We start from the raw sequence: 15855 nt of genomic DNA on the forward strand, positions 1-15855 counted from the left end.
TTTGTACAGCTTTCTTTTGAATTTAATATTGTCCAAACAAAATGCAAAAAATTGAAATTGGCCATTTTAACACCGTCACATTTGGCTTAATGCTAAGGGCCAGTGTCAATTTATTGCATTTTGTTTGGTCAATATTAAATTCAAAAGAAAATTCTACAAAAAAAAAACAAAAAATTGACATTGGCCCTTTTAGAACCAAGCCATAGGAATAATTTAAGATTTTCACATTTTTTCAAAAAGTGTGAAAACAAATTAATTAAAATATGGCTAAAATATAAAAGCAAACTTTTTAACTTATACATATAAAACTTATTTCCCACTGCGTTTATTTTGAGATTCGAATAAGAGCGCCCCTATATTACAAGCTTTGTTCGAAAGAAATGACACGATAATAAAAACAATCGATCTCTCTCATGTAAACACTTTTTTTATGTTTTTTTGCAACTTCTCAATCTACGAGCTTGTACTTCCAAGCCTCATTTGTTCTCATTCTTTCTTTTTTGTTTCTCTCAAGGCATACAAAACCTCACTCGAAAGATTTACTCCACTCGTGACTTTCACGTTTCTTAGAAACAGCCCTAACCGAAACAATTCCTCTTCTGCAGTCCTTTAAGGATCTTTAAGGGCTTTTTCATCGTTAGTGTTTTTACCAGGATCAAGTATACATAAACAAAAGATATTGCGTTTATGTCGTAAGGTCGCCTCATATTATAATGCACGTCGCGTTTTCGGCACGTGGCGTTTCGTTTGCGAAAAATATAATTTAATGGTTTTTAAATTGAACCATTCATATTGTGCGTATAAGACACGTAACGTAGCGTATAAGACACGTTACGTCTGCGTTCGGTTCATTCGAAAACAATATTTTTCGGATGTTGACAGCTACGGGTCGTTTTCCCCTCGTTGTTTATTTAGGTATTTCTTTGAATTTGATACAGAGTATTTAGACCGGTCAGTATCGTCGCCCTCGCTAGCGAAATTATTCCTATTCGATTTTTTGCACAAATTTACTCAAAGAGAGGTTCTTATAACATATCCACAGGGTGCCAGACGGTGCCGTGGTCGAAAAATTGTTTAAACAATCTTTTTTAAACAAATTCACAAAAATATTTTTTCATTCGAGCAATATTTTTTTTAGATAATTTGGGTAATTCTGAGCAAAAAAGGTTTCTTTTCATTTTTCTCTAAAATTGCGAAAATGGCTATTTTCAAGGCTTAATAACTCGATTAAAAATTATTATTATGAATTTCAATAAGTGACCAAATCAAGTTTCAAACAACTTCTTCAAGGTCCTGAAGAGATTTTTGTCATTATTTTATTACAAAGCTGTTATTTTTAACTATTAACAATTACCGCTATAGTCCAACTGTATCGTCGTCCTCGTTAGCGAAATTAGATTTTTTTGCACAAACTTATTCAAAAAGAGGTCCTTATAACACATCAACAGGGTTCCGGGCGGTGCCGTGGTCTAAAAATTGTTTAAACAATTTTTGTTAAACAAATTCACAAAAATAATTTTTTATTAATAATTTAATTAAACCCAAATTAATAATAATTTGAGTTATTCTGCGCAAAAAAGGTCTCTTGTGATTTTTCTCTAAAATTGATTGTTGTCGAGTTATATGGCCATTTCCGCATTTTTGCAAGATACGTTTTTTGCTAAGAATAACCCAAATTATCTAAAAAAAATCGTTCGTAATGAAAAAATTATTTTTGTGAATTTGTTTAATAAGAATTGTTAAAACAATTTTTTGACAAGGGCACCGCCCGGCACCCTATGGATGTGTTTGTTATAAGGACTCTTTTTGAGTAAATTTGTGCAAAAAAATCTAATCGAAATAGTTTCGCTAACGGGGGCGACGATACAGTTGGACTATAGCGCTAATTGTTAATAACTAAAAATAACAGCTTTGTAGTAAAATAATGACAAAAATCTCTTTGGGATCTTGAAGAAGGGGTTTGAAACTTGATTTGGTCACTTATTGAAATTCATAATAATACTTTTAATCGAGTTATTAAGCCTTGAAAATGGCCTTTTCGCATTTTTCAAATTTTTAATCGCATGTAACTCGACAACAATCAATTTTAGAGAAAAATGACAAGAGACCTTTTTTGCCCAGAATGACCCAGTTTATCTAAAAAAATATTGCTCGAAATGAAAAAAATATTTTTGTGATGTTTAAACAATTTTTCGACCACGGTACCGCCCGGCACCCTGTGGATATGTTATAAGGACTTCTTTTTGAGTAAGTTTGTTTAAGAATATCGAATCGGAATAATTTCGCTAGCCGGGGCGACGATACTGCCCGGTCTAATTTAAAAAGTAGTTTTCGAGGCAATTTGTCATGTAAACATGTGTTGTGACAATAAACACATCTGCACCGCACCAAACTGAAACCAACGTAAACGTTCTATGTATGATAATGTGAATGGGCAGTCCGATTGCCGGTCTGCAAACGCTACGTGCCGAAAACGCGACGTGCATTATAATATGACGCGACCTGTAGATGTTCCAAGAAAAGTGTCTTGACTGACATGCAGGACTTGATAATTTAAATTATTCTTACAAAAAAAAACAGAAGTATTTAATTTAAAACGCTGTTTTGAGAATAATAAGTTAAGTAAAATAATAAGGAATATTTTTATGTTAACCCCACTTTTATTACAATGTATTTATACAATCTCAACCTAAATGTAGGCATCTTCTGTAATGCGCTGGCTAGGTTGTAGCTGTCCCTCGAAAGGGCGCTATTTTGTAGCGTTAACACGTAAAATGCCAGTGAAACATGAAGGAAAAATAAAATTTGACAAGATGCTGATATGTCATAAGAAGATGTGACGTGCTAACACAATTTGGAGAACAAGTCCACGGTTGCTCATAATCGGTTGAGATGTGGGGTGGTTCTTTAAGGGATGTTATTAATATACTCTTATTAGCTTAGAAATAAAAAAAATATTAGAAAAGTCAAAGTAAGAATGTCAAATAAAAAGAAATAGAATATTGGGCGCCACTGGTTACTTTATGGGAACCAAAAATATACAAAAATTTAAAAAAAAATATAGCTAGATCAAAAATAAAACAACAAAAAAAACATAGTCAACGTAAAATATATAAAATACTTTTACGTGAAAACAAATATGGCGCGAAAACAGATATATCGTGAATTACCATGTTATACTTTACTCAGCCAAATCTTTGTTGGACTTACTAAACAAGAGAGAAGGAAAAGAGAAATAATAAGATTGTATTTAGCAAATAAAAACATTATTTATTAAGATAAAAAGAAATTAAATTTGTGATCTCTTACAAGGTACAAATAGAGATCGTAATTACCAAAAAAAGAAAAAAAAATTTACAAAAAAAAATACCTTGTACATAGTCCTGAATTTTCTTATGATTGATTTTCAAAGTCCAAGGAACTATTCGCTCACAAAAGTCACTATACAAATGAATTAATATATGGAAAGTACATCTGCTAGCCATATTTTTTTTATGAAACTTTCAGCAATTATTTTCATTAAAACAAATTAGCACTTAGGGCCGGTTGTTCGAACGCTAATCAACATTGATCTATTTTTATCATGTTAAAAAAATAATTTTTTTACAAAAATGCCAAAAATCAATTTTGATGATTTTTCAAATTTACCTCGCTGTATCTGTGGTCGCTATAAATATTTCCTTTTAAAAATTTTACGGTGTCATCTTTGAAGTATGTAGATAACAATGAAATTTGTCCAAAATGTTTAAACATATTAAAAAAGGAGTTGTTAATTTATTAACTTTTTGTCATCATATTTCGTTAGTTTCATGTTTACTTAAAAAAGTTGAGTGACAAACTTTTTAGTTTATAATTTTAACCAACACAACAATAAAATATAGTTTATGAAGAAGTTTTTTGAAAAATTTTAAGTCACAATAGGTATATAATAGGAAAAAAGTTATGTTACTTCATATACAAGCGGCACACCCCAAAAAACGCTTATATCTCGACCACGGTGTGGTGAATGGCTAATTTTTATCATACTTTATGATTTTGATATCAAAAATCGTTTTTTTGCTCTGCTTAAGAATTTTGCATTTTGCGGTTGCGTCATTCTTCTTCTGAACCGGCGAATTTGTCCTCAAACAACTTCTTGGGCCTTTTCTATATATGCTTAGAGTTATAAGTTTTATAGTGGGAAGAAAGGTCAAAAACAGATTAATAATAGCATAGGAATGTTAAAATCATAATAAATTGTATGAATAAAAAATATATATAGATAGAAATGTAAGCCTAACTTTTGTTTTTATTGTATCCCTATGAGCATTCGAGAATCTGGTCAAGTTTGGAGCGCTGTAAAACCTATATAAATAAATAGAATTAAACAACTTTATAGTGGAAATTGTTCGCTGAAAAACCCTCTACAAAATTGCTATAATGTTATTTTATTTTAAAATGAACTGAAAAAAAGTTGTAACATCCAAAAGGAAACTTGTTAAAAAAAATTTACATATTTTTGGTTATATCTTCTTTGTTGGTCACTTGACGATAAATGTAATAGAAAAAAAATTGTGGAAAATTTAATTTGCTACATTTTATGTTTAATTAGATTTTCCGTAGGGTTGGTAGTTTACGAGATATAGCGCGAAACCACTTTGCACCCCTTTTCCAAGATGGCGACCGGGGGACAAGGATGGCGACCCCAAAAACTTGAACTTAAGCTTCTCCTGATCCCCCTACACATTAAAGAAATAAAATTGACTCCTCTAAGAAATGCAAGGTACGGCCTAAAAATGTAACATTTTAATGGACTAACTGCTCGAACAAAACATTATAGTATATTAAGTATGGAGAACGGTAAGGGTTTTATACCGATCGAAGACAATTGTTTGGAGGAGGAGCGGAGCGACGACTTAAATTATTGTCTTAGATCGGTTACCCTTAACTTTCGACATCCCTATAACTTTTTTTGCACGATTGATACCATTATAAATTATAAAATTAAACATTTTCGTCATATTGACTAGTTTCATTTATTTTATCAAGATAGATACTTTGGTTGTTAGGTAGTAACTAGGGTGCATAACAACAATGGACAATTGAGTTTTTATTTAGTTGTCAATAATTTTAAGTACAATTTTGATTATTATAAATTAAAATATGAGAGAAAGTGAATTTGAAGAAATTGAACGGGTTTGGGAAGAAGGGTGTTCCGCAATTATTCCCGAAAAATCCAAAATCCGTTATCAAAATACCTACCAAAGTTTTAAAAAATGGTGCGAAGGCAAGAATTTAAGAATCAATAAATCAATAAATTAATAATTCATTAAATAATTTAACAAATTGTACCATAAGTTTCAATATTAATAAATAATTCGTTAGTTTTCTTTATTCTTTCAAAAAATAAATTAAAATTAAGAGATTTTTTAACTCGACGGTAAGTGAATTACTTACCGTCGAGTTGGAGTACTTACCGTCGAGTTGGATTACTTACCGTCGAGTTGCTAGTAAATGTCACCTACTGACGTAAAATCTGTCACGGTAAACAGTCAAAAATGATCAATCGTGCAAAAAAGTTTATTTCTTCAGTATATTAAACTGTATCAAAAAAAAAAAAAAAAAAACAAAAGGGATTCAGGCTTTTATGGCGAATGTTAGAAACTGCTAACAAAAAAAACCTCTAAATAACTTCTGACTGGGTGCGAAGGAATTAGGTATACCGACTGGTATGAAATATCGCGTCTGCCTAAAAGCGGCGAAAACGCAGTGGTCTACGACTTAATTATACCATGATCGTCTAGTAGTCAGACCGTTGAAGAACACTTAACTTGATTACTAACACAAAGACTTCTGCATTTAAATTGAACAAGAACTTCACTATACTTAAACTCAATGGGATCCGCTTTCAGCGGCCCTCCGAGGCTCTAGGAACTTCAACTCTTGACGGCTCTCACATAACTCAATGTACCGATCCCCACAAACTCCAATCTTCTAAAATTCAATGCCCTCTTCAGAAATCATCTGATCTCTCCCATCAACAATTCACGACCCAATCACGACTTAAATTCACTCCATCAATCAAAGTCTTAGCCAATAGAAAAGCAAAACCATTCTCCGCCAAACCTCTAATTCAACGCCATGCATGTTTCACACACAATAAGAAAATACTCATCATCTGTAAACAGTTTCCTCTAGGCTCCCATGGAAAGTCTAATTCTCACATTGTTAGCAATACTGCACGTGTCTATTGCATAAACAACTCAGAGGCACTTGTCGACATTCCAACTCAAGTGGACAGAATTCAGTCTCAAAAAAAACATTAAACTCCTTTGACATTTAGCCGAAGACAAACAAATGATCTACTTATTAAAGAATTATGACCAAAATTCCTTTGTCGGTATAAGATAGAATAAACCCAACAAGGTACCTCAGACGAAAGCAGATATGATATTCCCGCTAAAATCCTGAGAACGTAAAATCGACAAAATACACAATATTTAACATCAAGAGAATCACTGAATATTCAATTCCTTGCGATACACGGTACAATTCCCGGAACGGATTCCGCATACAGGTTGGAACAAAAATAATACTAGGGATTCGAAAACGTTAATGACTTTCGTACCCGTTAAAAGTTCTTACCACAAAGTACACATTTTACTAAATCAGATCAAATTTTCCTAGGGCAGTCTAATGGACAAATAATCAACATCAATAATCACAAAGATATTAAACAACATATATACACAACTCTGGAGAAATACCAACAGAATTGCTAAAGTCTCAATTTATTGCAGTTTCGTAAAAACCAAGAGCCAAAAAATGCGAAGAATATCGTACGACAAGCCTGAAGCCGAATTTTTCCATGTGGTCATATCTTTGGTACCTAGTACAATGTACTAATACTCTTGTGTGATATCACACAGTTTTTCGTAAATTATAAAAAAATTAATAAAAAATAAAGATAAAATTTATTTATTGATATATATTTATATAAAAACTATTTTTCGCTGCTACTATGTGCTGCAAACACATACTGCATGTTGAGGCCATTGACTGCATAGACATTTGCCAAAAGCCATAGCTGCATCTTCAGGGCTTCCAGGGGCTCGAACACCACAAGTATCAACAATTTCTTTGATTTTATTTTCGTTGTTTGAAACTTCTTCCAAGTCGCTTCTTAATCTCTCAACTGCAATATCACCGTTTTCGTATTGTAGTCCGGCATTAATGTTCATACAGAGTGTATGCTTCGCCATATTTGGAACTTCAATCTTGCCAAATTCTTGAAGCCTTTCAAGGTACTCGTTGACATGTGTTTCCGAGTTTGCTTGACATACGGCATGGATTCGTTTGGCGTCTTTGAATTTAAAAATATTTGGTCGGGAATAGATCTGAAATATAGACGACATTGTAGTTAATTTGCACATTAAAATGAGATGGAACAATAGGTGGCGAATCAGATACAATTATAATATTCATAATAAAAAACCACTTTTCACCAATATTTCCCCCTCCAATGAGCAAATCCCTCCACAATGCAAACCTGGATCTCAAACGACCATATTACGCGAAACCAAATTGACCACATCATTGTAGATGCCCGACATGGGAACAATATCATCGACGTAAGAAGCCTCAGAGGAATAGACGGAGACACAGATCATTACTTAGTCTGAGCAAAAGTTAAATTCAGAATATCTAGCCACAAATACAACAAAACAACAATGAACCCACAATGGAACATGGACAAAATGCAGACAACACAGAAACATCATAAATATATAGAACAACTTGAACAAACCTTGAACTCTGAAACAGTTTACAATGATATAGAAGGGCTGTGAGAAACGACTACCGAAATAATAACCAAGACAACTGACAAGATCTCTGGAAGGAGTAGGCAGAAGAGGGCAAAAACATGGTATGACGAGGAATGTCGGAAAGAGCTAGAAAAAAGACAAACAGTGAGGAAGACATGGATACAACTACAAACAAACAAAAGTAAAAAGGAATACGACGACTGCCGAAAAGGAACAAGAAAAATAATACGCACAAAGAAAAGAATACGAACAACAAAATTATGAAGTATGGAGAGAGACCGACCCAAACCTGGCTCCAGAGACTTCTATAAAGCAATTTCCACTGAGAAAAGAGGACATAAAACCAATTCTATCCATACACTGAGAGACAATCAAGATCATAATATGATCGACGATATGATAATCGACGATACAGAACTAACAGAAGAATGGAAAGGGTATTTCAGGGACCTTTTAAACATCATATAGAAAGAACAGCACAAAGAAGAGATGTACATCACAGCGGACGTGCCCGTCGAAAATCACTCTTTTGAAGAAACCCAAAAGGTCTTAAATAAACTGAAAAATCACAAAGCGCCGGGTACGGACGATATACCTCAGAACTTCTAAAATATGGTGGAGACGCACTACGTCGCCAAATCCACCAGTTAATAACGCAAATATGGTTAGAAGAAAGAATGCCAGCAAGATGGACGGAAAACATCATAATGCCCATCCACAAAAAAGGGAACAAAACAAAATGCGCGAATTATAGAGTAATTTCACTCCTTAACACGGCACATAAAATCCTCTCAAACATCATTGTTAGTAAACTAACCCCATATGCTGAAAATGTCCTAGGAGAATATCAAGCCGGTAACTATAGCCGGTAAGCATAGTAACTATTCACGCTGAGACAGCTTCTAGGAAAGGAATGGGAGTATAACAGACCCACACACAATCTCTTCATAGACTTTCGGCAGGCATATGATAGCGTAGAAAGAAGCCAAGTATGGAATGCCATGGCGGAGTTCTCAATACCAAAGAAACTCATTCGGATGACTAAAGTCTGTATGGAGGGTGGAATATCAAAAGTACGTGTAAATAATAAACTGTCTAACAGCTTTGAAATTAACAGTGGACTCAAACAGGGTGATGTGATATCTCCACTACTTTTTAACCTTGTATTAGAGAAATGCATGAGGTCGGCCAAAATAAAAACGGAACTGCTATCGGTTCAAGGTCCCAAGTTATTACTAGCCTACGCAGATGACATTGATCTCGTTGGAGACTCCATCCTATCCACAAAAGCCATTTTCAACAAGTTAGAAGGAGCAACAAGCGAAGTAGGGCTGAGGATTAATGAAGAAAACACGAATTATATGTGTATAAATAGGACGACACGAAGAGACAGGATAGGACAAAATGTGACGGTCAACACCTTCAATTTCAAAAGAGTACAATGTTTTAAGTATCTGGGGGCCGTAATCACAGGTGACAACGATGTTACTGAAGAAATAAAAGACACAATATAATCAGCAAATCGCTGTCTATTTGCACTGGATAAGCTTATAAAATCAAAAAATCTTACAAGAAGTTCCAAGATCAAAATCTATAAATCCATCGTCAGACCTGTACTAACATATGGATGCGAAACGTGGACCATGACCAAATTAAACGAAGAAAAGCTCAGACGTTTTGAATGAAAAATACTCAAAAAATTTTCGGACCTCGCCACGACATTAACATAAACCAGAATAGGATCAGAACCAACACCGAATTAAAAGCACTCTATAATGACACCGATATTGTTCAAGAAATTAAATCACAGAAACTAAGATAGGCAGGCCACCTGCACATACATCATAACGAGAGACTTGTAAAACTGGTATGGGAGGAGATTCCTACAGGCAAAAGACCTCTCGGACGTCCCAGAATGTGATGGAGATATAACATCCAATCAGATCTCCGAAAAAAGAACATTCCATTTGACCCTAGGTTGATGGAAGACTGAACAAATTGGAAGAAAGTTGTTCAGTCAGCCACGACCCACCCAGGGTTGTAGCGCTACGTGTTGATGATGATAATGAGCAAATCATGTGTTTTAAATGATAAAAAACAGGTGTCCAAAAAAACTGTTGAATGCAAGAATGCAGGAGAAGAAACCTATTGGAAGATAGAGAAAGCGATGTGAGGATGATGAGGATGAGGATGCAAGAAATTTTCTTGGCAATCGATTACGGAGGAGAATGGCTATATACCGTAATAAATGGCGAAGTTTGCTAAAGAAGGCAGGCAGAATAGTAATGAAAAAATACCAAACACACGAACCAGCGATAAATTACAAATAACCAAAATATTTGAATTCAGAAATTTGCAATTGCTTTGCAAGAAATTTACGAGAAAGCGAAAAAAACATGATTGCAACAACTATCAAATAATAACAACAATCAATGCAGTTATGGAAATGTTTTAACAGATACTTAATAATGAAATATTTTCAAAAATACACTAGAGCAGTTACAAAGCGAACCTAGGAAAAAAAGAAACATATAAGACAAGATATATTTACAATGAAATAAATAACGTTAATGTATACAACAGAAGAAAAATATATATTTTTTAAATTAAAGATATATAGAAAGCTCTCGACAATAAATCAAGAAAACCATTAGATATACTGTATGCAATAGACAAAACAAACACAATTTATGTTATATACAAGAGGTGTTACACAATAATTCACAGCTGAAAACAGATTAAGACAAAGTGGTAGCCCTGCGATATTTACAATAAATATGGATAAAATAATAAAACAATGCTCAAGTGAAATAAACTATACATCGGACAAAGGAATTTACAAAGAACAGATATCTCAAAAGGAGCATTTGCAGATGATATAATAATCATGGCCGAAAATGGAAACAACTATAAAAGATTGATGGATTCGACCGTTACTTGATGGAAGTTCATTTTATCTCACAATAAAACACTGAAAAACGTTTGTTTTTCTATACTTCCACAAAATTTAATACAACTATGTTACTACTACAGCTGTTTCGGCAAAGTGCCTTTCTCAAGTGATATATTTTACAATGTGTTTGCCTTTTTAAGTCTTTAACTGAAGAGGTTGAGGAGTGGGGAGCTGTTTGTCTCGAGTTGGTCATTCAGAATTATATCTGTATTTTTCAATTTATTAATAACAATATTTATAAAAATATTAATATAAACAATATAAATATAACAATATTAATAACAATTTATTAAAAATACAGATATAATTCTGAATGACCAACTCGAGACAAACAGCTCCCCACTCCTCAACCTCTTCAGTTAAAGACTTAAAAAGGCAAACACATTGTAAAATATATCACTTGAGAAAGGCACTTTGCCGAAACAGCTGTAGTAATAACATAGTTGTAATACATTTTGTGGAAGTATAGAAAAACAAACGTTTTTCAGTGTTTTATTGTGAGAACTATAAAAGAACCTAGAGATCAGGAATTCGACTTCTTTAAAGAATGTGGAATGAAGCTAAATATGAAAAAAAATATAAAGGTAATGGTTGTAAGAGAAGAAATGAAACAAACTTAGAAAATTATGCTAAACAAGAGCTGAAAATAAATCAAAACAATAAATAAAAGATGAAAATTATACTATTTAATAAACAAAACAAACATCACAAAATAATTCAAAATGTCTTCTAATCTGTATGAAGAAGAAAATCATGGTCCATTAACGTAAAGGAAAAACCAAGCAGTATCTTTATAATAGAAAAAATAAGAAATACAGTGATAATGGACGAGCTCTCGAATTTCATTTTTTAGAGATAAGCAAAACAACCTAGTTGGTGGGGACACCTACAAAAGATGAACGACTCCGGCTAAGTAAAACCGGTATAGAACACGAGAATAAAAAAATAAAGAAGAAAAAAAACTAAAGCAGATATGGTACACATCTGTAGGGGATTTACTGCAAGAGAGCGGAGCAATTTGAGCCTAAAAACGAAATCCCACAAGTGATAAAATATCGACAAAATTTTTATATTACAATCAATAAAAAAATAAAATACTCCAGGTCTGGATCTCGCATAAGAAAAAAAAGTTGATTCGTAGCAGGCTGAAAATTTGTTAATTGCTTAACGGTGTCTAGTCGGACAAAATTCAATATATGGGAACACTAGAACAGGGGAAGTTTTAATGGTGGAACAGGTTAAAAATTTGGAACGTCAGATGAATTTTGTCGGACAGAACTTCCAATTGATTTGTTGCACTTTCATTAAACTCTCATGCAAAAATCAGACTGGTGTGCATCACCAACTGGGAATTTTAATGAGTGGAACACGAAGAACATGTCAAATGACAGGAATCATGTTAGTTAGTAATAGGAGTCTGATTTTTGCATGAGAGTTTAATGAAAGGGTAACAAACAAATTGGAAGTTCTGTCGGACAAAATACATCTAACGTTTTTGTAGTCTGACGTTCCAAATTTTTAATCTGTTCCACAATTAAAACTTCCCCTGTTCCAGTGTTCCAATATATCAAAGTTTGTCTGTCTAGACACCCTTAACCCATTGGCGCCCAGCGTTACCATATGGTAACGTAAAACACATGATTTTTAAAAGTTCTGCGGTATGCCCATGGAATTAGTCAGCCACATATTTTGAGAACTATCGTTTCTAGGAATAATTCTGGCATCTATAAAACGTAACGGATTCGTATTTTAGCCTTTTCTCAACCGTCGAGAGATAAACATATGACAGTGTGGTTTAAATTTATAAAAAAAAAATGGACGTCCGTTTTGCGTAAGCAATTTTTGATAGTCTTCTAGTAACTATATTTGCATATTTAAAAAAAAATAAGTTTATTATACCCCAACTTATTATAAATTGTTGTATTTTATCAACACTTAAATGTAGCGAATTCGGAAGGAATAGTCAAAGTACGCCGTTACCATATGGTTGCGGTGGGCGCTTACGGAGTCATAATCTTATTTTTTTTCAGTCGTGGATTTTTATTAGCAGAAGCGATAGTGTTACTGGTGCGATGAAGAGATAACTCTGTTGTTACAATAGCATCTACGAGTTGTGATGGTTCAGCATTGGGCACGGTAAAAAGATTTTCTCATGAAGAAAAAGGCCACATTCAAGTAAGTCGGCCTCACTATATTGTGAATACAACAAAATATGGTGGGTACCGACTGGATGGGTCAAGGTGTTTCAGCTTACCGAGTAGCAATTTGCAGTAAAAATGGTACTGGCAAATTGTAACATGGTTGTTGAATGTTGCAGTCCATATTTCATGGTATTTATATAAAAAAATAAAAAAATATATCCTTGCTATCGTTTAGGAGAGAATTGGCCCAAGTTCTTCTCGCAAGATATGGAGGTGGTCCCTTATATACAGGAAGACCTATGACTATGAAAATATTCTCAAATAAATATTTTAAAAAAATAAAAATTTTGGTTTCAATGATCCTAAAAATTCTTTAAGCGCCCAGCGAACACCATATAATTTTTTTAAAAAAAGACAGGAAACCGAATGGGTTAAGCTATTAACAAATCTTCAGCTTTTTATTAATAAACTTTTGTTGGTACGTGAGATCCAGACCTAATATTGCATTGGAACCCGTTACCACACATAGTAATTATTAAATTACTAGGTCAATTCATAAAATTTGAACTCTTCGAAACATGGCTTCGAAAGGTGGACAAACCAAATCAGGAAACTATTTTTTTGGAGATGTGATGCTTTAGGACAATGAACACAATATCATGGTGGAATATAATAAAGAATGTAGAGGTATTATACGAATTAGACAATGAGGGAGAGCGACTAATGCGTTACTTAAGTAGATTAAGCCGAGAAAGTTCCAAAAATTTGCAAGAATAATTATGGTATGCGGTATTTGTTGATTAGACAGAGACAATTTTCTAAGAGGCAAACATCCCTTAAAAACTGCTGCTAATAGAGGAGAAGTAGTAATAAATATCAACGTTAAATTTGAAGAAAAATAATATATCACATACTAATAGAAAAAGAAATATACAGTGTGTTCCAACGAAAATATGACCACTACCCCCAGAAACTCAGAAAGCAAGAGTTTCTTCACGATTTAAAAAATACATCAATTTATTTTGAAAGGGGGACGAATTTTCATGCAAAATTAATGCCCTCAAATGTAACCCCCTACTGCCCCGCAGCAACCACCAGTTTTTTTAATCGCATGTGTAGTCTAGTGGCACATTATTTGAAAGGTAATTTGTTTGTCTACATGACCCTCTATTTTTTTTTCTAATTTGCGGAATAAATTTAAAGATAATTTTGGATTTAACTAATTTATAATAAATTTGTTTAGTTCAAAATTGTCTTCAAAATTATGACCTAAATTAAAAAAAAATAGAGTGCCATGTAGAGAAAAAATTATATTTCAAATGAGGTGCTAGTCGACCACACTTGCTTTTAAAAAATTTGGGGTTGATGCGGAGGCAAGTAGGGGGTTACATTTATGGGCATGAATTTTGCACGAAAATTCGTTCGCCTCCCGATTTAAATTGACTTGTTTATTTTTTTAATTTTGAAGAAGATCTTGGTTTCTGGAGGGGGAGGGGGTCAAATTTTCGTTGGAACAGACTGTATAACAAATATATTTATATTCCGACTTACCCTATTTACAAAGCAGATAAAAACTAGTAAAAGTAAAGCGACCTTCATACTGAAAACTTTTAGATAACGATTTATAAAAGACAATGCCTCCGACTGATCTGCTGAAGAAGACTATATAGGAAATGATATGTATACTTAAGATCGTTTAAAAATATTTACAGTATTCAACAATCAATATTATCAAGTTTAATACTCCCATTATATTTAGATTTGTTAAGTAAATACAAAGGATCATTATTGTTGCATATACTGGATAAAGGTTAATTTGATAGTAATATTATTTGACTATTATTCTAGTATGCGCACGTAGTGTATTGAAAAGGTAATTGAGGGATTCGTTTCGTTTGTATAGCGTTATTACGGAATTTTTCATCTGTTTTTTGAGTTGTGAACACGAGAATAAATAATATTTGCTAAACACCATTTTTGCTAAACTTTATTTAATATTGAAGGAGAGCTAGAGAGAGAGACAGAATGAGGGAGTGATGGATAGTGTGTGAAAGAGAGAGAGAAAGAGAGAGAGAGAGAAAGAGAGAGAGAGAGAAAGATAGAGAGAGCCTTAATGTTTGTATTCTCTAGTGAGGACAATAATTGAAATTAAACCAATAAAACATTATTACAGAAATTAAAATGTTACGCAAATTATTTTATTTGAATTAAACGACATGTTAAGAGGAAACAGTAGCGATCAACAGGTAGCGAAAACGCGTTCCAAGATTGCGGCTGTAATTTTGAATATTTTTTCGAGATATTTGGTACACGCATTCGTAATATAACAAAGAATGGCGGTACAGAGCCCAATTTGAAAAATATATTAATATGTGGAAATTACTCTGTAATTAAAAATACAATATTAAAAAAACGAGCCTGTACCGCCATTAAGAAGAACAAAAAAATACACTTTTTCAAATAAACTTTTTTATCCGATGCCTAGATTTTGTGTCATTTTGGAACTAATAAAATTTTTGATTTCACTAGTAGTTCCAAAATGACACAAAATCTTAGCATCGAATAAAAAAGTTTATTTGAAGAAAGTGTATTATTTTGTTCTTCTTAATGGCGGTACAGGTTCGTTGTTTTAATATTGTATTTAATTACAGAGTAATCTCCACATATTAATATATTTTTCAAATTGGGCTCTGTACCGCCATTCTTTATTATATTACGAATAAGTGTGCCAAATATCTCGAAAACATATTCAAAATTATAGCCGCAATCTTGGAACGCGTTTTGGCTACCTGTTGATCGCTACTATATCACTTTAATTCAATAGTTATTTTCTTAATAAGTGCGGAAAGTTATACTTTTCCTCACGCGATTGCAGTTTGCCGAACGACACGAAGCGGAGTTCGGCAAGCAGTCGAGTGCGGAAAAGAGAATTTCGACAAGTGTTAGGAACAATATT

General features: G+C 33.2%; 2 protein-coding genes across 10 annotated transcripts in view; one reads left to right on the top strand and one right to left on the bottom strand.

The window, feature by feature from the left end:
• LOC114328495 (glutamate-gated chloride channel) overlaps positions 1-15855 on the top strand; it is a 713764-nt gene that overhangs the window by 266905 nt on the left and 431004 nt on the right. The window lies entirely within an intron of this gene.
• Positions 6948-14545, bottom strand: LOC114328500 (uncharacterized). The gene is made up of 2 exons (XM_028277367.2): positions 14451-14545; positions 6948-7376 (listed from the first exon to the last, which is right to left on the bottom strand). The coding sequence occupies exons 1-2, from the start codon at positions 14496-14498 to the stop codon at positions 6999-7001; spliced, it is 426 nt and encodes a 141-aa protein (XP_028133168.1). The 5' UTR covers positions 14499-14545; the 3' UTR covers positions 6948-6998.

This window comes from Diabrotica virgifera, chromosome 9 (assembly GCF_917563875.1).
Source record: "Diabrotica virgifera virgifera chromosome 9, PGI_DIABVI_V3a".
Lineage (NCBI taxonomy): Eukaryota > Metazoa > Arthropoda > Insecta > Coleoptera > Chrysomelidae > Diabrotica > Diabrotica virgifera.